Source organism: Zingiber officinale, chromosome 4B (assembly GCF_018446385.1).
Source record: "Zingiber officinale cultivar Zhangliang chromosome 4B, Zo_v1.1, whole genome shotgun sequence".
NCBI classification, from domain to species: domain Eukaryota; kingdom Viridiplantae; phylum Streptophyta; class Magnoliopsida; order Zingiberales; family Zingiberaceae; genus Zingiber; species Zingiber officinale.
In genome coordinates this window covers 78328929-78354171 of record NC_055993.1, presented here as the reverse complement: position 1 = coordinate 78354171, position 25243 = coordinate 78328929, and the positions used below count along the sequence as shown (strand labels likewise).

General features: G+C 39.6%; 1 protein-coding gene across 2 annotated transcripts; it reads right to left on the bottom strand.

The window, feature by feature from the left end:
* Nucleotides 1–9833: 9833 nt before the first annotated feature.
* On the bottom strand, nt 9834–22228 carry LOC121975216 (zinc finger protein CONSTANS-LIKE 10-like). Of its 2 annotated transcripts, none has more exons than XM_042526722.1 (5): nt 22064–22228; nt 20414–21135; nt 19614–19847; nt 13324–13643; nt 9834–10657 (listed from the first exon to the last, which is right to left on the bottom strand). In XM_042526722.1, the coding sequence occupies exons 2-5, from the start codon at nt 20999–21001 to the stop codon at nt 10528–10530; spliced, it is 1272 nt and encodes a 423-aa protein (XP_042382656.1). In that variant the 5' UTR covers nt 21002–21135; nt 22064–22228; the 3' UTR covers nt 9834–10527. The 2 variants fall into 2 exon arrangements, with proteins under 2 accessions (XP_042382656.1, XP_042382657.1); XM_042526723.1 differs by having other exon boundaries at nt 20414–21127.
* Between the last annotated feature and the right edge of the window lie 3015 nt (nt 22229–25243).

The window sequence follows — 25243 nt, the reverse complement described above, 5'->3', positions numbered from 1 at the left end:
CATTTCAACGTCGTGGAGAGCTTTTCGAAGTAGCACACAAGCACGAAAGTCGTTTTGAATACTATGTTTTAGGTGTTGGTCAAACTCTCTTTTTATAGCCTTGTCCGGGTGTTTAGACCGGTCCCAGGCACCCCCCCCCCCCATCAAGTTGACGTGGTGTGACCTCAGCGAAGCTCTATCCGCCACATTTTATCTCGATCTAGGTGCCTGAACCACTCCCAGACACCTAGATGCTGACATGTGCAAACCAATCGGAGTGTGCCACCTCATCTACACGAGTGGCTAAGTTTGGGCCCATCCAGGCGGTTAGACCTAATTCGGGCGCCTGGAAGCACTTTTTCCAACTAACTTTCAACTTTTGATTTCCTGCATCACGAAGTTAGCAAGACAAGTATAATATAATATAATAATCATAATGATCAGGACGTTCAGACTTTGGATTTTACTAAAATCCTAGGTTGAACCGATGTCTACTGCTCCCTCAATGAGGAATGTGTTCTCACCTACTCCTTTCAAGAGAGTTACCTTTTGCCAAATACCCGTTTAGACTTTTACTCAGCATCTGACCTTGACTTCCGAGACTTCTGTTGGACATCCGATCCACGATTCGTCTAAACTTTCGTCTGGTGTTCATGACCTCCAGGACTTTCGCCTAATGTCCTCAATCTGCCAAGACTTCTGCCCAATCCACTCGACCAGGACTTCATACACAATCCCCTTAACCAGAACTTTATACCCGATCCTTTTGACCAGGACTTCGTGCTCAATCCTTTGACTAGGACTTCATGTCTAGTCTCAACTAGAACTTTTCTGCATACTTAATCAACATCATTAGATAGCAAGAAATCTTAACTTTGAATCTTTGCTAGCATCAAAATCAGCTTTGATTATCTAGTGCTCCCTGTACTAATAATACCCACTTAGTAATTGTGTTTATTTTCTTCTTTAACCTCTAATTTTGCACGTACAAACATATTTTTTTAAGCTTGTACAAGAGACGTTGTTTAGAAATCTCGACTATTGATTCTTGATTTAATTTACAATTTTTTTGTTATATTTACTTTATTTCATTTGATATAAATAAATAAATTAGATGAATTTGTTAGTTATCCTGTTTATATTTTTTTAATTATATTGTCATAAATAAGGCATCGGTGAGAATTTCACTCTTAGGGTGTGATAAGTGAAGGTTTTAGTAATTCACCCTAGAAGTTATATTCATAACCATCTAGTCAAAACATGTATCTAAATCGAGTTCAGCTTAGACTCCAACCAAATTAAACATACATCATAGTAGTAGAACAAGGAAAATGCACTCAAATATAAAGGAAACAACTCAAATATAAAACAAGTCAGTACATAGACTTGAGACAACGGGAAGAACCTAAACCATCTTCCTCAACAAAAAAATAAATAAATAACTCAAATTAAAACAGACCAATATCTTAATATATAGTGAACCTAGTATTCTAGAAGAGTGTCGTCGAAGGTACACTGTCAGGTATAAGTGAGTTCATCCATTAAGTCCCTCCATTTCCTCATTACCTACACCATAGGGATCTAGTGAGTCAAAAGACTCAGCAAATTCAAACATTTTAAGCAAGAAAATTACAGAAAATTCTAAAAATTACGAAACTTTGAGGATACATTCCTCATATCATACACTATCAAGGAAAAATAGTTTTCTATGAAAATAGTTTCCATTTTTCAATCTTGATACAAAGTTCAAAAACTTTGAAATAGTTCAAGTTTAACTCAATTTTGTATCACAATGTTCAATGATGAATGCTATCACTAGGAAAGCTTCATCAAGGTTTTTCAAATCAATTTTAAAACGCTTTTAAAACCATTTGAATTTGGGACCATAATCTTAGGGCTAGATGTACATGACTTGTACACAAGCTTTCCCTATGATCCTCAATTTCTTGAATTAGGGTCATCTAGGTACAAGGACTATGCACCTTGATCCTAACTCATGATCCTAATATCTCACACACATCTAAGGTGTATCAAACCACATTCAAGTCAATTTGATGTGAGATATGGATTAAGGTCAACTTAGGCTAAGTTCTCATGCATTTTCTAAACACAAATTTGATCTCAATATCAAAATGTGTTTTTCATCCTTAAATCAATTTCATTGATCATTAATGCAAGAGATGATGACATGGCATAAAATGGTATCATAAATGAAAATATGTGCCAATGTCATGATGTCATGGCATAAAGTTTGAAACTTAAATAAACATGACATATAAACTAGCCTAAGCATTATCATGACATTTCAAATGATAATAAAACTAAACATGATGTCATGACATGTGAGGGCAAACAATTATGGCAAGATTTAGCATAAATAAATATACCTAGATTACCTATCTAAGTATCCTTAACCACTTTGCTAACCTAGAATTTAACCCTTGATTGCCCTAAAATGCCAAAATCCTAATTTTGATACTTCTTGAACTCTAGATTAATTCATGCCACTTAAAGATCAAATTTATCCTCAAAACTTGGCATGTTTCATTTTTCCTCGAGAGTTCTCTAGATTTTCCCAAATTGTGCCAATTAAAATCATTCTTTTCCATAATGGCACATTTTACTCTTCCAAGGAGTAAATGATAATTCCATTTCATTTTCAAAGGTTCACAAAACCTTGAAAATGCTCCTTGAGTGTCAATTCCTCAAAGTTGGGTTAACTACCCTTCTTATTGGAGTTGACACTCTCTAACCCATTTATGGGGTAGAGAAGATGCTCCTAGGAACCCAATATCTATGTGAGCTCATTGGGTTCACTAAATATTCACTAGGGATGACTTCCCTAGCAACCCTCCTAATGACCCTCCTAGGCTTTGAAGCCTTGGTCATTTGGGACTCATCAAGATCAACTCTAGGGGTGACTCCCCTTGTGACCTTGGTGGTGGTCTTCCTAGCCCTAGGTTTTGTTCCATAATCGAATGGAACACTATGATAAGTGGGCTTGACCACTTGAGACTTAGGTTTGTGACCCAAACCTTTCTTGTCCTTGGACTTGGATTTTTGACCCCTAGACCCTAGAGTCAAATCCTTAAGAACCTTTTCTAGAGAGTCAAGTCTTGACCTCAAGACTTGATTTTCTTTCTCTAATACCTCAAGTTTTGATTTATCATTTTTCTTTGAGGTATTCCTAGGCATATGTCTAGTTGTCTTGGGGTTTCTACCTAGGTTTTCCTTAACTTTAGAAGCGTTAATCCTAGGGTTGGTATTTCTAGTGTTATCCTTACCTAGGCTAACATGTTTAGCTTCTAAGCACATGTATTGATTCCTAAGGTTATCATGCTTGTTATTATCGACAAGTGCAATAAAATTCCTAGCATGCATTTTATTAGAATTGCAAAAATGAACCTTAGAGGTTACCTTAGGGTTTGCCTTAGCTCCCCCTATCGATGTGCCCGGTCTCTTGCCCTTGTGAGGTTGCCTCCCCCTCGGACAATGGCTCCTATAGTGTCCCCTTTGCTTGCATTGGAAGCACACGATGTGCTCCTTGCCCTTGCGTTTCGGGACTCCGGCTTCCTTGACCTTTGGCGCCGGTGGAGTCTTTCTTACCCTCTTCGGACACTTACTCTTGTAATGTCCATGTTCCCTACACTCAAAGCACATAATGTGTAATTTAATTGAACTTAAATTGCTTGAGTTACCTAGGGTTGAGGGTGGATGCGAGCTCTCTTCTTCATCCCTTTCGGAGGTAGAAGCTTCTTCTTCTTGCTCCGAACTTGAAGAAGAACTCTCCTCCTCTTCTTCCTTGGATGTTGAGTAGCCCTCAACTCCCAATTCGCTCCCTCCATGATGTGAGCTACTTGGCTCACTAGGCTCCTCTTCATGGCTTGAAGTGGAGCTCTCCTCATGGTACTTGGCCAAGTTATCCCACAACTCCTTGGCATTGTTGTATTTACCTATCTTACACAAAATATTAGTAGGTAATGAAAATTCAATTGTTTTCGTTACCTCTTCGTTGATTTCGGATTTGTGAATTTGTTCTCCGGTCCACTCCTTCTTCTCAAGAGGTTTTCCTTCCCTATCCACCGGAGGAGAAAAGCCTTCTTGTACACAAAACCAATTCATTATGTTAGTCATAAGAAAGTACTTCATCCTTACCTTCCAATACGCGAAGTCGCCGCATTCGTAGAAGGGTGGAATGGTGACGTCTTCTCCATAGAGATCCATTCTCTAGCTTTGCTCCCACGGGTGTTGATCCGATGAAGAGCGACCTTGCTCTGATACCACTTGTTAGGATCCTTCGTACGGCTAGAGAGGGGGGGTGTGAATAGCCGACCCCAATCTTTCGCGTTTCTTCCTACGATTAGGTTAGTGCAGCGGAAATACAACGTAGAAAGAAAACAGGAGAAGAAAGACAAACCATATAACGAGGTTCGGAGATGAACTCCTACTCCTCGGTGTGTCCGTAAGGTGGACGAAGCCTACCAATCCGTCGGTGGATGAGTCCCCGGAAACCCGGCTAATAGATACTCCTTGTGGGTGGAGAAACCTCGCCACAAAATCTTGCAACAGCAAGCAAAGAGTACACGAGATACAACAAGAAATACAAGACAATATGAATGCAACAACACTAGCTTGCCTTCTCGTTGTCGACTGAAGTCTCAGATGAAGCAACAACTTCACGGACGGATGCCGACAAGCAACTCAGCAGCAGCTGATCCAGTCGTGGAATGAAGCTCACGCGAAGCTTGCGAAGAAGAGCTCAACAAAGCTCAAGCACCAGAACAGCAGTTCTGTCGCAGAGAAGAAGAGAAAGAAGCAGTAATGCAGCAGCAGCTCTCGACCCCTTTATACCTGCGAAGAAGACAGCGAAGAAACTAACCGTTGCAACGCAACGGCTAGAACCTGGACCGATCAGGCTTCAGGGGGCTGATCTGATCGGTCGTGGGGACCGATCGGGCCTGCCTCCGATCGGTCCCGACCGATCCAGCCTCCCGACCGTGGCGCTGCTTTCTCTCTGATCGGTCGTGGAGACCGATCAGATACACCTGATCGGTCCCTCGACCGATCAGAGCTTTCTTCACTGACGCTCGATCGGTTCGAGGACCGATCAGACTCCACAGTATGCTACTGAGTGGAATTTGATCGGTCACCGCACCGATGAGAAACACGAAGTTTCACTGGATCGATCTGCAGACCGATCCAACTCCTAGGTTTAGAGTGCCCTCTAACCTAGCTCGGAGAACGAGCTACCGAGCCCTCTCCGACTCCATATGCCAAGCTTCACTCACTTGGACTTCTCAACACCAGATGTCCGATTACCCTTGATCTATCTGGATTTTCCCTTGCCCGGCTTCACTCACCAGGACTTTCCACCTGGCTTCACTCACCAGGATTTCCACACTGCCTAACATCCCAGTTAGGACTTTCTCACTGCCTGGCTTCACTCACCAGGACTTTCCAACTGCCTAATATCCCAGTTAGGACTTTCCCACTGCCTGGCTTCACTCACCAGGACTTTTCCACCTGCCTAACATCCCAGTTAGGTCTTTCCCTCGTGCCAAGCTCCCTGCTTGGACTTTTCCGTGCCAAGTCTCCATACTTGGACTTTTCCAGTGCCAAGTCTCCATACTTGGACTTTTCCCGTGCCAAGTCTCCACACTTGGACTTCTCGCGTGCCAAGCTCCCTGCTTGGACTTTTCCAGTGCCAAGTCTCCATACTTGGACTTTTCGCGTGCCAAGTCTCCACACTTGGACTTCTCGCGTGCCAAGCTCCCTGCTTGGACTTTTCCAGTGCTAAGTCTCCATACTTGGACTTTTCGCGTGCCAAGGTCCCTGCTTGGACTTTTCCCGAATCAGGTCAACCAGGTCAACCTTGACCTAAGGTTGCACCTACAATCTCCCAAACACCTATTCTTGTCAAACATCAAGAATAGAACTCTCTCACGAGTGTCAAACATCAATATGCAACTCAACTAGGTCAACCTTGACCTAAGGTTGCACCGACAATCTTCCCAAGTCAAACATCAAAATACAACTCGAGTCAAGTCACCTCGAGTCGGGTCAACCAGGTCAACCTTGACCTAAGGTTGCACCAACAATCTCCCAAACACCTATTCTTGTCAAACATCAAGAATAGAACTCTCTCACGAGTGTCAAACATCAATATGCAACTCAACTAGGTCAACCTTGACCTAAGGTTGCACCGACAATCTTCCCAAGTCAAACATCAAAATACAACTCGAGTCAAGTCACCTTGAGTCGGGTCAACCAGGTCAACCTTGACCTAAGGTTGCACCAACAACTTTCACCTCCCGATGGTAATTTAGTTGAGTCTCCTCCATTGATATTGTTGAGTATGCCTTTTCCCTTATTATGATCGTATGGTTGGGTAAATCTTAGGTCGTCAGTTCTTGAGAATCAACCTTTGATCATTATGTCAGAGATGTCATGTGCCCACCTACCTCAGGTCGTCAGTTCTTTAAAACTTTCATTTATAATAGTTAAGACTTGGGACTTAGAATCTATAGTAAATAGTTTATAATGATTTTTGTTCATTTGATGAAAATTTATGTTTCACTTTTATGAATTTATGGTGAAATTAGTACACAAAAATTAAAATCCTCAATCTTTACATATATAATAATATTTTATACATAATAATAATAATAATAATAATTTATTTTTATTATTATTATTATTATTATTATGAATTTGACGGTCGATTATATATTATAATTCCGTGATTTATTCTTATTCAATTCTAAATGAAGTATTTATTTTTTATGGATGATAATAAAAGTCAAAGACCTTGTCCCTCCAAAACAGACAAGGATCTTCCATTATCAACGTGCATGTCGCTACTAATGGTTGACTTGTGCATGAAGCTTCATTGTCATGGATAGTTTGAAAATTTGATTTTACAGTCATGAAAACACCGTGAAGAGAAAGAAAACGAAGAAGAAATGAAGAAGATGAAGAAGAAGAATTGCCGGAGGTGGAAAGACCAGAATAATAGTTCATCTTCCAGTTCCTGGACACTCCGAGCGACCTCAAGGTGTTCGGTAAAATGCCACAAACAAACGTACCACGTTTGTCTCGGCATCTGCTTCCATAAATATGCCACCTTGTACTTGCTCAGCGAGCTTTGTGGTGCCTACCAATTTGATGATGCAGCAGAGCAGAGGAGGCCTTTGGCAGGCAGTGGGGTGCCCACATAGACAGCTCTGCTTTGAATTCGATTTAAGATGTGGCAGTGCAGTGCAGGCAGTGATGCAATCAAATTAAGTGTGATTAACGAAAGATGTATTATCTATCTTTTTCTTTCATCAATGAATCTGAACTACTCAACGACAGTAGCAGAAGAGAGTGCATGGAATCTTATCTATAGAGGAATATAGTAATGGGAGGCAGTTGTGGCTCCAGCAAGGTCCTTCTATGGAGGCGTAGGAGGTTCGGCCAATGAGGTCGCCACAGCACTGTTGTAATTTATTGTGGCCTCGCACAACAAACAAAACACAGAGTTGCCTGCGCATTGAAGCTTGTGCTGAAGCACATGGAGGGGTTTTTGGTGCTGGGCTCCTCAGAGCAAGGCCATTAATTAACTTGTCACTCTTTTGTTCTGCCCAATAAATAAAATTATATATATATATAAAAATTAAGTCTAAGTCTTTTGTTCTAGTTACCTGTGTTGTAGGGGGCATGTGCACTGCACATTGATTGATTTCGAGCATTGTGGCAGATGATTTGGGCTGTCCCAAGGCACCTCAAGTCGAGCTCTGTTTCACTTGTGACAAAACACATTCAGAAGCCAATGTTGAAAGAATATCAACAAAATTTGCATGCATGCTAAAAAGTAATAAAAATGACCATTGTCTACTGCATTGATTATGACATCTTATGCTTACAGGTGAAAATTTAACTTCATGCAAAATTGAGATAAAGGGGACTCTTTATTGACCATTTGTGATGAGAAAGAACTCAAAGATAGCCTCAGCTGTCTCAAGATCAATGTTCTCATGAAAGTGTTGAACTGTGTAGGATAAATTGGAAGTCTGACCCTCAAAAGAAGCAAGTACAGTGCTTTCGAGAAATTAGATGTCTCTAATCCAATGACAGGCATTTTTAGCAAGCAAAAAAAATCTAAAAATAGGAAGGGGAACTTGACGTAACGATAAAATTATTATTTTATGATCAAAAGATCATGAGTTTGAATCCTGTAAATAACTTCTTGTAAAAATTAGAATAAGACTGCGTATAATAATCCTTCCTTGAGACCCCGCATGTCGAAAGCTTCATACATTGGATTATCTTTTTTTAAAAAAAAAAATTCTGAAAATAAGATAAGTTGTAGCAATTAGAATAAGATTTCTTAGCTGGACTCCAGAACACCAAAGCCAAGCCAGCATTCAAGCATGAGGGGAGGAGTTCACCATGGACGCAGATCCATTGTGCAATGACCAGGGCAGAAACACATGAATGAACAGCACATGGTGATTTGATCTTGCTCATTACCCCTGAAGAGATTATAGCCATGTTCTACTTGGCACCAGTCAAAATTTTGGCTGCTCGATCAGCTGTTTGCAGTCAAAGTGAGGATAATGTAGATGCACTGTGTCCACCTGCTCCTGCTCTGATGCCTCCATTGACGAGTATGAATTCCTGAAAAGTTTGGTACAGTTGTACTTCCATGCATCCAGGATGGCCTTGGTGGCCAGGCTGAATAGACATGAACCAGGAAAAATCTAGGGACCAGCAATTATTTCACTTCCAATATTTCTAATTTGGTATCTCAATGAATAACATGACTAACACCACCATGACAAAGCATCAAACAGAAACCAGACTATCAAAAAGACAAAAGCAGCACATCTCAATCAAGTTTCAACTAAGATTCTGAAAATTTTGATGTGAAGTATCATAGTGCAACCACTGACTTTTAGGCACAATCTAGTAGAAAAAATTACAGTGAGTGTGTTGACTTGATGGCTTAGCCAGTTTTTGAACAAACAAAAATGATGTCTGATTAGCATTGCTAAGTAAAACTATTTCTTCTCTTCAAGATCAAATTTAATACGAGATCTAGGTAATTAATAAAAGAGAGGACAAATAAAATATCTATACTGAAATAGAATATGCCATACGGTAGTAGTAGTATTCAATATTCCCTACAATTTGTGAACAACTCACTAAGGTGACCACAGTGTTCTCATGAAAGTTTACCCAGATGCCCCAGAATTGAAACTAAATGCACACCATGCCGTTATAAGATCGAAAGTGATAGACAAATCATAAGCATTTTCAGGTATCTTATGTAAGTTCAATATCACAACCACACAACCTTGCACGTGCCAATCCATCTGCTAGTCCACATGATTAGTATATCATAGAGTAGAATGAAATGTAAAAGGAAGAGGCAAACCACTGTAAGTTTGGCAAGCATCAAGTGATCGATAAATAATTCCATAGAAAAAGGAAAACACAAACATAAAAAAAAATAACAGAGATATGACAAACAGGATCTAAGAGTGACTCTATCTAGCTAGTCCTGTAGTTGATTCGTTGTAGCATATAAAAGCCTACACTTGCATCATTATACTCTTGTCAATATTGATGTGCTCCAGGGAGTCATTATAGTTCTACTCAACATTGCTTAGCTCAAACATAGCAGGTCAGTTCTGATCATAGAGTTTGCAATTTGCTCATTTAGGGATGGGCATGTGCAGGTCTAAAAGAAGACTTATCATCAATAAGGATTGCATAAATGGGTTGAGTGATTGTACAATGATTTAAAAAAATGGAAGACAGAATATATAGATGAGCAAAGATAAAAAAGGATTTCCTTTGCTCAGAAATCATCCAACAAAACAAGCATATATATAAAGAGCAAATTCTTTTATGTCTATACACTACATGGAATGGAAATCTAGTTCCAGATTTTCCAAGTATTTCTTACATATGTTTCTCCTTTACAAGTGAATTGATACAAAGAGATACTCTTAGATACAACACAGTATAATGTACAAATTTACAGGAAAGAATATAGAGAGAAATTTTGAAGTTGAAATTAACCCTGGCTGCACTATGTTGCTGCATGTTGTAGCATGGTGAATCATTGTCAAGGAGTCAAGAAGCTATGTGCCGAACAGATACAAAAGAGCGGAGCTGAAGTGAAAGAATTATATGATTGAGGTTCAAGAACTTATAATTGGATCATTATTGGAATCGTAAGCCTTGTATGTCGGCAATTTCAGAATTTAGGATATATGCACTCAATCCACTATCAAATCAAATACTAAGACCAGTCATAACAAGATCAGAAGGTTGGTGCAGGAATTAGAGAGCTCAAAACTGATATTTCCAGGACTACAGAGCATAAGATTGAATTAACACTTGCAACCTTGGTTGCCAGTCAAATGCCTTCTTTCTTCTTTCTCATTTCATCATATTGGGTCAAATAAATATATCAATTGCACAGCAGAGCTATTTCTGTCTCCACTTGGCAAATATATCTACCAGCTGATGTTACTTAAAATGAGATAGATTTTGCATTTAACAGCTTCTTGTCTGTGAAAGTGGATCATAGTCATAAGCTTCACCAGCCTTCACGAATCGCCCTTTCACACGCCTTCTCACATCCGCCATAGCCTTTCGAGAAGCATACCTAATCTTTTTTTCAAACCTGTTCAAATACAAGGAAGACATTTCCAAATAATTCAATTGAAGAATTCTAAGGAATATATTTATCAAATAAAGTCAGAAAATAGTGCATAATATTCTGTTATAAGTTACATATACGCACAGGTCTAGCCTTTTTTCTATGCACATAGTTTCTGTTTCACAATGATCCAGCTGATTCAACAACTTCCCAATTGCATTATTCTATTCCTAACCAATTCAACAGCTTCACAATGATCCAACCTTGTGAAATGAAATATTCTCTACTGGCCTCCAAACTGACTAACAAATAAAGAGAAAATAAGTTTCCCATTCACAAGGAGAAAAATGTTCCAATGTACTTTACATATAATTTTTTATCACTTAAAAGCCATTCTTAATTTGAAAGGTGTTCGATGGATCTGGCATTATGGCATTGGATCTTTGTCAAATTCAGAGTAAACAAATCTATTTCTTGTGGTGTGTGTAATTTTAGTGTAAGGAGAGGTAAGGGGTTCATTTTGTGACCTTTCCCTTATTTACTCGGTACCAAACCTGTGGAAAGGATGTCTGGGGCCTTTCTATGGATGGTTTGTGCTAGTTCAACATCCACCCAAAATTAGATGAATATGGGTGTTTATCCAGTGTGAGAAAACATGATACCCATGTATTTTAACATGTAGGGATCAAGATCAATCTTTACTTCTCATCTCCAATGGCACCCATCTCCACTAGCAAGTCGGCAAATGACTGTAGAGGCTGCCAGAGCCAAAGCGGGCAAAAAAAGGCAAACAACATCGGCAACAAACTAGCATACAGTAAGCGGAAGGGCATCCAGTGTTGGTAATTGGATACAAAGGTCACAAGAGATGGAGAGGGCTGAGGAATCGAAGAGAGGAGGTGATGGAGAAGACAGAGATAGTGTGGTAGTTTTCCAATTTTAAACCTTTTTCCTTCTTCCCCTTCCCATCACCATGTTCTGTTTTTTTCTCCCTCTCCCTCTCCGTTCTTTCCTTTCCTTTCCTTTCCTTTCCCTTCCCTCTAGAGAAAACAGAGCCTTAGTGCCCAGCCTTTTGTTCCACTATTATTGATTATTGCATTCTCCATTATGTAATCGCAGAAGGATACTACTATTATTATTAGTTCAAATGCATATTCATAGTCCTGAGGTATAAAGTAACCTGCAATGCAGATCAACAGAATTTCCAGTAAATTAGTCTTTTGTGCTTTCCAAGGATGCAATAATCAGAATTCCATGTTACTTGATCATCATCAAGAAGCCATGCCAATGCCAGCTGTCTGGTGATTTCTTTCTTCATTCAAAGAGATCACATTTGACGCAAGGTACTTTTTGTGTTATTTTATACCTAATCAATAAATGTGTAGTTTACCCCTAGCTAACTTAGCGATCGGCTATAAGCTGACCCCGTAATTTACCTTCCTTCACATAACCTAACATGGGAACGAGCTGTAAGGGGTGCCTCGGGTGAGCGTAATCACCTTTTGCAACAATAAATGTATAGTTCGAATTGCTGGTTTTCTGTATTTAGGGGTGTAAATGAACCAAGCCGTTCGTGAGCTATTTGAAACTCGATTCGATAAAAATTCGTTTGAACTCGTTTAATGAAGCTCATTAAGATAAACAAACCAAGCTCAAGCTTCACAATACTCGACTCGTTAGCTCGTAAACACGTTCGTTAAGCTCATGAATCAACTTTTAAATAAAAAAAATAATAGTTTTGATATTAAATTTATATATTTTACACACTACTTAGGAAAAATATAGACAAATATACTAAATTTATTTATTAGAATAAAATTATAAATTTTAATAAGAATATTCTAATTTTCTCTAAATATATAATTTAATTTTTAATGAATATTTAAATTTATAATTTATATTTATTAAGCTTGTTTAGGCTCGATAAAAGCTCGAATAAGCTCGTGAGTCGTGAATATATTTGTTAAATAAAACTCGAGCTCGACTCGATTATAAACGAGCCAAACTCAAACATTCAAGAGTTCGGCTCGGCTCGATTACACCCCTATCTGTATTACATGTAACCGAGAAGACTAATGGAGAGTTTTCTTCATCAAAAACTCCAATTATATCCTTTCTAGTAGCTGCCAAGTTGCCCGTTTCTATGAACTTAAGCAAGTTGCCAAAAGATTTGACACAAGCAAAAACGAATGCCATAAATAATTATTATGCAAGATCATAATGAGATCCTTATCCTTTCCATCAATATATTATTTTGGTTTTTAAAGGCCAGAAGAAATAATTAGCAGTGGTTGAAACAAACAATAAACTGCATAAAAGATGAACTTTGTTGATTTGATGAATGTAATTGGATCACAAGCTAAAGCAAGGGCATATTTGGGGAAAAAATTAGAACAATAAACAGTAAAGTTCACAAGGGATAAGCCATGCTTAGTTAAAAAAGGCTAACCAAACCATCAACTAAGCAAGTGGATATAGAGAAGAAAAAGATCTAGAACTTTTTTTGTTATCACAAAACATAGGTTAGAAAGTAGAAACCTGCATAAATTAAATAAACACCATAATTTTAATGGATTAACCAATAAAGCTAAGCTCAACTAGAAACTTAAAGGTACCACATTCCACAAATCTTAGAGAAATCAGCGTATAAGTATGCTTTTCATTATGAAATTTCCATAGTCTGGACTTACTTCCGCGCTTTCTTTTTTTCCTTGTAACGCATCATGGCACTATCCCTGGTAGCTGTAGGCGTTGAAGAATTTTCAGAACCAGGTGCAAAACATTGAGGTTCACCCATTAGAAGCATTGATGATACAACACAGTCTTGATAATCCCCACCGCTGATATCACCAGTCAAACTAGAGAAGGAAAGGGATACGCTGGAGTGAGCTTTGCATGGAGGAAAAGACAGACTTGAATCAAGTTTCTTTCCTGGATTTGACATCAAAGAAGCAGCAGATACTGCATTGCATGTTGCCCGTGTGCTATTTATCTCTCCAGGAGATGATATCTGGAAAAATGGGTAAGAACAATATCAAAATGTTCCGAAGAAAAGAGCCGTAAGAAGCAAAGGCATGAGATTAGACATGTCATTGTCAGAAAACTGCTCGGCTGATTTTAATTAAAAAAAAAATTGCTTGTGCCAAGCCTTTTAGTTTGAGGACTCTTACATAGGCTAGTAGATTGTAGTCCATAAACAATTGATGCAGTGTACAACAACAACCAACAATCAAGACTTATCCCACTAGGTAGAGTCGGCTATAAACAATTGACGCGGTGTAATTCTTATAAATTTATGCACTACTTATTGCAGCAAAAGATGAAACTGTCACCTTAGTGGCCCCTCCAGGACAGCCCCACACACTCTAGAAGGGGGTAAATCACGAGAGACATTTTACCCTAATGCAGCTGTAAAATACTGTAAAGGACGAATAACCTTAAAGGAATTTTTTGGAAATTTTTCGGATCTCGTATGACGAATTTTGAGAGGATGGATTTATAGGCTTGAGAAAAAGCCTGTTCGGAATATCCATTTAGTGGGAGTTGATTGAGAAAATAATCTATGCTTTAATTAAAGGGACTTAAGTTATAAATTTCCCTTTTCCTATTCATTCCACGCCGTGCCCGTGCCCTAGCCATCCTCTCCTTCCGATCCCTCTTCCTCTCCCTCTCCCTCTCGCGACGCCGACCCCTTTCCTCTTCCCCGATCTCTTCGCCTCCCCAACCCGACACGTCGCCTTGCGATGCCGCTTCTTCCACACGTACAAAACCAATCCGACCGCTGTCCCTCTCTCAAACTCTCTTCTCCTCAGCTGGCGACGCCCTTGCAACCATGAAGTCGCTGTGCCGCTTTCTGTCTTCCACGTGATACCGTCAGGCTCTCTTCGAATTTCGCTGATGGTGGTGCTACTCTGCTAGATTGACGCGCCGCCTCGATCACCCGACGGATTGACGCCGCCGACTTGCCGCGCCACTGCTCGATCCACTGCAGCTCTACTGCGGTCACCTCCCAATGCCCTAGTGCCCTCTACCCTAGTTCACCGCTATAGCCGCATCCAGATTTCGTCTGAGGGAAATTGGTGGGCCCAGTTTAGGGCTTCGACCATCACTGTTTGTGAGCAATCCGGCCAGCCAACTATTCCTCTATGAGTGGTTGACAACAACTTCGATCCCCTTTCACCGAGTTCCTCCGTTCTGTCTCTGGCCATCGCAACCACCATCTACCGACAGATCTGGGTAATCATCGAGATCTAATTTCAGTTTATGTTCAGGGATTGATCAGTGGGTTAATTGGTTTGTGAGGGTTAATAGATTGATTAAAGTTATACTGGATTGGTTGAGTAAGGGATTGTGGATTATGACTAGGAAAAATTAAATGATTCATGCTTAGCCTAGTCTAATCCTTTTATGGAAGGGTTAAAATTTGGCTAAACCTAATTTAATCAAATGGGAGGATGAATTAATCGATGATCAGTTAAGGCTGATTAATAATGAGGGTTTCCTAATTGAATTAGGAATTTGATTTAGTTATTTGATACATTTTAGAGTAGCTAAACTATACGTTTGATTTGCAGGACTTTGATTCGAGACAAGAGTCTCGAAATGAGATCTATCTGATACGATCTTCGTTTTGAGGCAGGTATCTTTGACTTATCTCTTTTGATATTGTCATTCTGATATGCGTAATAGGTTATAGCTAGTAGTAATGGTTATGTTTATATTTGCTTGGTATGTCGCTACTTGATACCCGTAGTTTGCTCATATTGTTATCTGTTATGTATTTATGTTTATGTCTCTTGATTCTTGCCATGTGTATTTATGTTCATAGAAGTAGTGACATACAATGTATTACTGGGTATAGACCTAGCTACTAGATATATCTGGCATGTGTACCTAGTTTTATTATTTGGCATGTATACCTAGATCCTTGTTATAGACTCGATTTTCCTTTTGGTACATATTATATGGAGGTTGATATTTTCAGGAGTTACATGCTTTAGTGTCATGCACCATTTTGCATGATTGCATACTGAGCGATTGTCGGCTCCTTTATAGTTGAGCATATCGTATCTGCATACACAACCACTCATGGGTTAGTGGTACATCAGGAGGGTGTGTATAGTTTGCTCTGTCAGGGCTCCACTAGTCCGCTCATGGGTAGTGTGACTGCAGCGTGGTAGCAGACAGGGATCCCTCCTCTTTACTATGACATAGGGAGATGAGAGCTTAGGCTCCCCCACTATGTTTGGGGTAGGAGGATAGGTGTACTCCGACAGCATCCTGTCCACTCGGTCACTCAGGAGTAGTGATGACAAAGTACACAATTGTCATAACTCTATCCACTAAACCTCACCATTGCGAGTGAGGTGGCTGACTCGTGTCAGGGGTGACCATGTCATTTGCATCCTATACATGGATTGCATTTATTGCTTGTGATTGCTACATTTTGGATGCTGCATTTTGATGGTTGCATATAATTGACATGTATACAGGAGACATGAGGTATTTGGTCTGACGACCCTTGTATCCGGATAGGAGGTCCGGGTGAATACAGGTTCTTCTGTTGTTCAGTTTTGCATTTCCTGTTACTATTCAGAAGACTGTACTGCATGATTATTGCTGATAGCTATATCTTACTATGCATGTCTGCTCGATACCCGCTGAGTTCTTGAACTCACTCCGTTGATTATTTCCTATTTCAGGTTGAAGCCGTCAGGAGGTTCCAGTTGCTAGTCCCCACTCTGTGTCGATATGGAGATGGTTTTCTATTTCCGGACTTTGGTTTCTTGCTATGTGAACCAGACTTGTGATGTGTAGTTCTTGCTCTCGTGGATCTTATATCGAAATTTTGGTATGCTGCCCATGATTTACGCTGCGATGGCTTTTCGTTGTGGGTTGTGTTTTTCTCGCTGTGGTGGAGTAGGTTTGATATATATATATAATTGCGTGGAATGTTTATTTAAATTATTGCTTATGTTCCGGTCTTATTGGCCGAGGTGAGAGGCCCTGAGGGCTGTATATTTATGGATTCAGATTGTCACCGGTACAGGGGAGATGCTGCCGGATTTTTCTCTAGCAAGGACTCCTCCGGGGCGTGACAGCAGCGACCCTTTGCATCCAACGAGGCATTTTTGCATTCGCTGGGAATTGACCCCAAACCCTATTACAGCAAACACCCATTCAGGTACCAACTACGCCAACTCATGGGGGTATTTATAAACTACTTAAGCTATTGTAAAAGTTCGTGTAAGTTGGAAAAACTGCTTAAACAATTTAGCAAGGAGAAAACAGCTAAAAGTTATCATTTAAAATAAGTCATAAATCAATAAACATGTTATCCGAGGTGGCTTTTAGCCGGCAATAATTGATCACTGCTTGATGTCAGAAAAGATAACTAATGCTGCATGAGCAATGATCATATGCCTCAATTAGTGATCTCACAAGGGTTCACATGATTTGGGGATAGAATGTGCCTCAGTCATCGATTGCAAGAATTGTGTGCCTTAGTCAGTGATCTTTCTCTCTTGCTTTCCCATTTCCCCCAAGCCTCTCACTTGTGAACTTGGGTATTGTTGTAGCTCGGGATTGGAGCTGACAGTGCAGTTGGGGAACTCTTTTCCTCATAGCTCGAGCATGTGTGGAGAGTTAAGCAGGCCACTGCTGTTGACCATTCATTCCTCATTGATAACCTATCTTTTCTAGGGTTTCTCTTCTACCGCATTGACAGAGTATTGCAATCTATTGAGGCCAACTTTTAGAATCAAAGTGCCATAGATCATGTTCAATTTGGGGGTAAGAGCTCAGTGAGTTTTCTTTAAAGGGTTGTTGAATAATTATCTATTTTGGATTAATAGCTACTTGTTATTTAAGTTAAGTCGGCCCGAGTGTTTCATAGCATAGAAACACCTACTCTATACCTTCGACCAAGTAGAGTTATATAGTAAATGCTTGGCCTTACTATATTTCTATTTAGGGCTATTGCTCATGCAGTCAAGCAATCTATCATGTTTTCTCTGAAGGTATGCAATTTAGTTAGATTTGATGTTACATTTGGTTTTGACATTATTGCAAATCATGCTCTATAAGTGAAGCTTGTCTTAGGTGGCTTAGCTCAGATAGGGCCTGATAGTAAATTTGTGACACATTGTGGTGGGTAATACACTGCTCTAAGAGTGGGAGTTTCTCCATTGGTCACTCGAGTCTTGGATATGCACTTGATTTTTTTATACTTTCGTATGTATATGGACTATATAACTTTTGTGAGTGATCGGCTATACTAGGTTTGTTCATTGGATAAATCCATGAGGCTGGTAGGATAGCATACCAACCAAAGTGGGCAACATTCGGATGTATATTCCCTTATATTTTATGACACTATACTCTTCATTGTGATGTCTTTTAGATCTATGAAATTCATGTTCTATGGCTATGCTTATGATATTTTATGTGCGCCACTAGGTCATTAAAATTGCTCATCTTAATTGTCTCATTTGATTTACGTACCTTATTAGGAATCCTACTTAGCGTGTTGCTAATACAACAATAACTAAGCCTTATTCCATTAGATGGGGTTGGTTGTATGGATCCTTCTATGTCATTGGGCTCTATCCCTACTATATCATTATCTATACTTAAATAAATTTTATCTTATTTTATTATTACTAATCATATTTTTTTGATCTTCCTCTTCCTCGTTTAATGTGCGTATTTATCACATTGTCTAACTCGCATATCTGTATCATCTTAAATGTATCTCTCAGAGTTTTCCCTCAATAGATACAATTCCAACTTTCTCTCTAATGCTCTTAGTTCTTATTTTGCCCATGCTCGTATGCCCACACATCCAACTTAACATCCTCATCTCTGTAACTCTCATCTTCTACTCATGTGTTCGAGTCATAGCCCAACATTTAGCATCATATAACATAGCAAGTCTAACATCCGTTTTGTAAAACTTCCCTTTAAATTTTTGAGGTACTTATGATCATATAAAACAACAGACACTCTCCTCCAATTCAAACATGCTGCTTGTATTTTATGTAAGACATCTCTCCTAATCCCTCCATCATTTTGCAAAAATAATCCTAAATACTTAGCTCTCGATTCTAGACAACTCGTCATCTCTTATCTTAACAATTGTCTCATTGCATCTAATATTGTTAAACTTAAATTCTATATATTTTATTTTTACTCTACTAAGCCTAAAACCTTTCACTTCTAGTGTTTCCCACCAAGATTTTAGTTTAGCATTTACTCATTCATGTATCTCATCTACCAAAATAATATCATCTACAAACAGCATACACCACGATACTGTGTCTTGAATGTATCAAAGTTCGTCCATGATTAGTGTAAAAAGATAGAAACTTTGAGTTGATCATTAATGCAACTCTATCTTTATTGGAAATGCTTCAGTTAATCCGCCAGAAGTATTTATTCTAGCCATTACACCCTCATACACATCCTTAATGAGTTTAATATACGCTAACACATCTCTTTTCTAAAATTTTCCATATAATTTCTCTTGAGACTCTATCATAAGTTTTTCCTAAGCCAATGAATATCATATGTAGATCTTGCTTATGCTCTTGATACTTTTCAATAATTATTATTGGGGGCAAAAGCATGAGCTGAGAGATTGTGCTGAGGCAAAAGTGTGCTGCTAATACATTGTTATTATTATTCTTTTGGTAGGGGAGTATTCAATCGGAGTTAGCATGAGCTATGAGCTATGAGCTATGAGCTGAGAGATTATTCAAGATTTTTACACAATAATTAATTGTAGTTAGAATGTTTGATGTAAAAAGAAATTGCTCTTTTGATGGATTTGCAAGGAAACTTTATGCACAGTATGATTTCAATAACAAACGATAATGGGGTGTAACTATTGCAGATCATGTTTCATTATATAATAGATCATAACATGATACACAGACGCTAGCATAATAACTAAACCTCATATGGAAACATAAAAACTAACCAGATGTGCCTGTCCTGCCCGATCCTGGCAGCCAGAATTAGCAGCAGAAGCCTCCCTAATATCAAAAAAACTATCTATTCCACCATCATCATCAAAAAGACGATTTGTTTGGCTATGAGATGCACTAAAAAGATCTTCATAATTTTCAAACGTCAAGTCAACATCGTCCACATTGAAATCTTCATAGAAACGATCTTTGCTGAATTCAAATTCTTTAGTCCCTGAACAACCTAGCTGCAAATGGATCAAACAAGAATTAGGAGGTATAAAAAATCAAGCTTAAATTTTCAGTTTAGAAGTGTATAATTTGTTCTGCATTAATAAAAGTGTGCACTTTTTGGAGTATAATTTCAATGAAAAAAGTAGAGATTTTAGGTCAACAAGCAGGTTGTTTAGTCAACAAAGCATACAATATGAAGTTGAACTCAAATGAGAGTCCTGCAACAATTTATTCACTGAATTTGAGAAAATCAAGTAAGCACAATATATTCTATTTTTCGTTCAAATGTCACAAAGATGAAAATGACAAGGGCCAGAATATGATAGGTTGAATCTTTTCTCTTTTTTCTATGTATTTTCCAGTAAGTTTCACAAATCAGTCCTTAGTAGAAGTGTGAACAAACATTTGAGGAGGAAGCAGTATATGCTGCTGCACAGAAACAATGGACTAGATAGTAACAGAAAGTATAGAACAAAATTTTTGAAGTTATACTTGGTAATAGATAGTACAGAATTTCTACCCTTCTTTTTTTTAAAAAAAAAGGCAACAGCCTTGGAAACTGAAATAATCTGAGAAGTACCTTTGGAATTTCTGAATCTAATGAACCAGCTATCTGATCAGCAGTAGATGGCAATGAACATAAGGCAGACCCTGACGATGATCCAATCCATGGATTTAACTTATTGGCGGCATCTAGATCTTTTACTTCCTCTGCAAATGAAGTTTCTATGTTACTGTTGCTTCCAGAAGGTTCCCAACAATTACTGACGCTATTCTCATTGATGTTCATCAAGCCTAGTCCCTGCTCACAATCAGACTGAACCATAGAAGATAAGTTCTGAAAAAATGGCCACATTCTTGAAAGTTCAGCAGAAGAAGGGCAGCCCGAGTAACAGTTTATTGTCTGTCGTTTGTGCCCTGAAGCCACTACTGATCCACCATGCCCATTCCAATCACAATTTTGGCAAAGTGAAACACTTTCCTCAATGCACCTGATAACAGCAGGTTGTGCATTGCATCTTCCACACACAAGTGTGCGTGAGTGGCGCCGAGAAAGAGCATTTGCAGAATGGACATTCCGGTCACAGAACAAACACAAAGAAGCAGCATCAGACCTACAGTAGACTATGGATTTTTTCTCCCCACAATAATTACAAAGATGATTCATGGTTCTGCAGTCTCAGCAAAAAGCAACCAAAAGTAATGTGTTCTTGGTAGTTTTAACAAGACTATTCTTCTGCTCTAAGCAAAAAGTTCCATCATGTCCACATTGACAGCATGTCCTGAGTTTTAGCTGGAGCACTAAAAGAAGTTGAAAAGTAAAATAGGGTATGTGTAAGGTACAACAAACTAAAAGTAAATCTTCCTCAAATTTGCCAAGAAACATAGTTTTAGCAGTGATAGTTGGAGAATACGTCATGTTTTTTTTTTAACTAAGGTCGGGGTAGTATGCTTAACTAGTACACATCAGTAAAACAGAGTTCATGATAAAAAGGAACAGGCAAGACCAAAACCAGACCCCAAACCTGCTAAAGTACGGAATGTCGTCAACATTTATATCTTAGTAAAATGCTAAGCAGCTAATATATTCCCAAGAATAATACCACTCAAAACAGGTTAAGATTCAATAGGAGCTCCAGTTGACTTTTACGCGGTGGAATCTTATAAATTGCACTGTCCAAAATCTTGTAAAACACTAGGCACGGAACACTATCATAGTTAGCACATAAAGCAAAAGACAAAAGGGCCAAAGCCAGTCAGCCATATGAATCAGTTCAACAGCAAGCACGTTTCTAATAGCTCACTTTTGGAAGCAAAAGAATCTGAATTGGTGGTATTTTAACCAAATTCGGACTCCGTCAAAACCACGAAACCAAACAAATATACAAAAGTATTTCAAACATTAAACAAACATAAAAAAATGCTTGGATTTTGTTAACATCCATCCCTTGATCTTGCATCAAAATTCCATTGTTTACGCATATTATGAAAACAAAAATAATAATAATAACAGAAAGAAACGTGCAGCTAGTACAGTAGCAAATCAAAAAACCAAAAGAAAAACATGGATTTCGACACATCGAATTGGTAAAAAAAAAACACAGCTTCCACAAAGGCAGCTACAGAATCCAACTCCGTTTGAAAAATATTATTAAAAAAAACAAGAATAAAAGGCAGCTACAACTCATGTGGTATCCCATCAGAAGAAAATATCTCGATTTTTTTTTACCTCTTCCATGGCATGGAAGTGAACCAGCGACAGGATGAAAACCCTAGCAGAAGAAGGATGCGATATTGAATTCGCTCACGAGACGAATTTTAGATAAAACGATAGGAGAGAAGCAAGGAGGCGAGAGCGCAAGCTGCAATAGAGAATCGAAGGGACCAAAAACACGGATGGAGGATGAGACGATGAGGTGACGCGGGTCCCACATTCCACGGGCTCCCGACTCCCGTGGCCTAAAACACTTTTTTTGTCATCCGCTTCCACTGACTCAGCTCAATTCCGTACCTAGATAGCCCGACGCGGGTCCCTTCTACTTCCATCCGGTAGTAAGGTAGATATTCAAGTGGGTATGCTTCGGCGTTGCTGGATACTGCGCCTTGACGAAAAGGTTTCTAAAAGTGCCATCTACCGATGTGGTTCGGCGTCGCAGACCTTCCCCCAACCTTCCACGCTCGTTATCTCATTGGTCGAAATGTGGGCGATGGATTCAGTTGGCCAATCGGATCGACCCAACCTCTGTGGGCTGCCGACCGAGAGAAGACATCGTGGCGTTCCGGAGGACCAGCCAATTGACGACGGACACGCTGTCTTTGAGATGGACGGTAAGGCGAGTCGCTTCATACAACGGACGGTGCGATGGCACTATACAAGTCAACGCTCATGCCAATGAGTGGAGGAAGGAAATTTATTTTAAAAAAACTAAGAAAAAAAAGAGAGACAAGATCGCATGGCATCAAATCTCGGCCGTCCGATGAAATCAGTGGATGGCGATCTAAAATAAATTACCGAAGCACATAGATAAAATTTTAAAATATTCAAATTACATATGAATTTTAAAATTATCAAATTACGTATCTCATATTTATTTTATTCGAGGCAGGATCTCCTTGACCACTTTTTATGGTCCAGAGGATGTGTCACTCATATTTACGGTCGGATCGTGACCGCGATATAGCCGCAAATGGTTGTGATTCCTTCTTGAGTTCACCGTCCGTACCATGTTATAGTTTTTGTTCGGAGCGGGTGGCCGGAGGCCACCTGGAGGATACCCTCGCTCGCCGCCCAATAATTTGGCCACTTATCGATCACCGGAGGCCTCCGGGCGGTCTCCGCCGGCCCGTTCCGAACAAAAACTATAATCTGATGGGGATGGTGAATCCAGGAAAGGATTATAACCATTTGCGGCCGGATTGCGGCCACGATCCGACCGTAAATATAAGTGACACATCTCCTGAACCACAAAAAAGTAGTTCAGGAGATCTGTACTCATTTTATCCTACAGTATTTATCCTAATAAATTGTTACAATTCATTTGGGTAATGTTCATCAGCACATAATGTAACAATCATAAATATATATAATTGATTTATATTTAAAAAATCATTACTTTTAATATAATGTGTCCAATTGATGTTTAAGTACATGGATATAATAAAGAGAACTAGATGAACACGTAGAACTCGATTTCATATAATTATGAGTTCTCTAGATCAATATAATAAATCAAATTGATATTTAAGGATATGAATATAATCAGGAGAATTAAACAAAATATAGGATATGCATCCATGTTATTCCGAACTCTATAGATTCATCAGTCGATGATGCAGAGATGAAGAAGGACCCACTAAAGATAGACCAAAGTAAGGAAGACTGGCTGATGTGGAAGTCAAAGTCAAGGAAGGAGTCAAAGTTGGCCGAGTGGGCGAGTTACGGCCGAGCGGATAGCATGTTCGAGCAGACGAGTAAGGCTAAATGAATAACTCGAGGTTAAGAGACAAACATGTAGTACATCCCCTGGTCGTTGTCCCTACCGACCGGGAGGAGGGTCTGTCCGAATGAGAGGCAACCCTCCGACAACGAGAAAGCTAAGTGAAAGGATAGTATTTGTGTAGCACAGCCCATCAGTTGGCCTACAACATAACCCACTTATATATCTCCTTGTACTCTTTTAGAGGTTTGTGCCACTGTCAACAAAGCATGTTCCGCAAGCAAATCGTACGGTAAAAGCTTCCAGATTGTTACATTAGATATATGCATGCTTGCTTAAGAAAATATGTCAGAGATACTTTTTGACTTGTATTTTCATAGGACACTTGGGAAAACGTATGCACGCTTTGAGATAGGTGCACAGGCACTACAATAACACTATAAAAGGGGGTTCCCATCTACAGGAAGAGGTATGCGTAGCTGTTAGAACCCCAAGATTATTTTGGTGTGATCAACAAGTTAAGTTAGGTCTTGTGTGTTTTTAATCTTGTGTCTAAGTGTGCAGGAGCTTAGGAGAACAGGTAGTCGAGCGGAAGACGCAGATAGCGAGAAGGACAGCACGTGGTGCGTCCGAGGGACGAGGCGCTGCGGAAGAGTACACTGGCGGACGAGAAGGAAGCGTGCGGTGGTTCCAAGGGACGAGAAGCTGGAGCGGAAGACTGCTCGGGGAGCAAGAAACGTAGCTAGCGAGAAGGTCGGCACGGGGTACGACCGAGGGACGAAGACTACGGATAAGTATGCTGGCGGACGAGAAGGAAGCACGCGACAATTCCGAGGGACGAGAAGCCGGAGCGGAAGCCTGCTCGAGAAGACCGGAAGTTGGGTTCGGGTGAGCCCTATTCCGGATGGCCGAGATCACCAAAACGAGCGAAAGACTCGAACTGAGGCGAATGAAGCCGGAGCAGAAGACCCGGGTTGAAAAAAATCAATGAGGTTGACTTTCCCCATCCGGGGCCCCCGGAACTGTCTAGGGCGCTTAGAACAGTCCAGGGTGCCCGGAACAGTCCGAGGCCCCCAGACCGAAAAAATATCCAAATCTCGGTCAAACCGAGATCTGTACGTTGGGGATAAATTTTTATCCCCTCAGGGCGCCGGAAACACTTCGGGGCGCCCCGACCAAGACTATAAATACAGCCTTGGTCTAGAAGCTTTACAATCAACTCAAGCAATTCATTTCCAACACTTGTACGTTTCATTTCTAGATTAACTTCTTTGTTTTTGCGCTTCATTGCTGTAAGAGGCTTCTCTGCCTGAAGGAGTATTTAGTGCTACACTTTCCTTGGATTAACAACCTCCCCGGTTGTAACCAAGTAAAAATCCTCTTGCCTCTTTTTTCTGTTCTATTTAGTTAATTTACTTTATGCAAGTGTTATTCTGTTGAAAGTTCGAGAAGGGTTGTTTTTATTTTTTTTT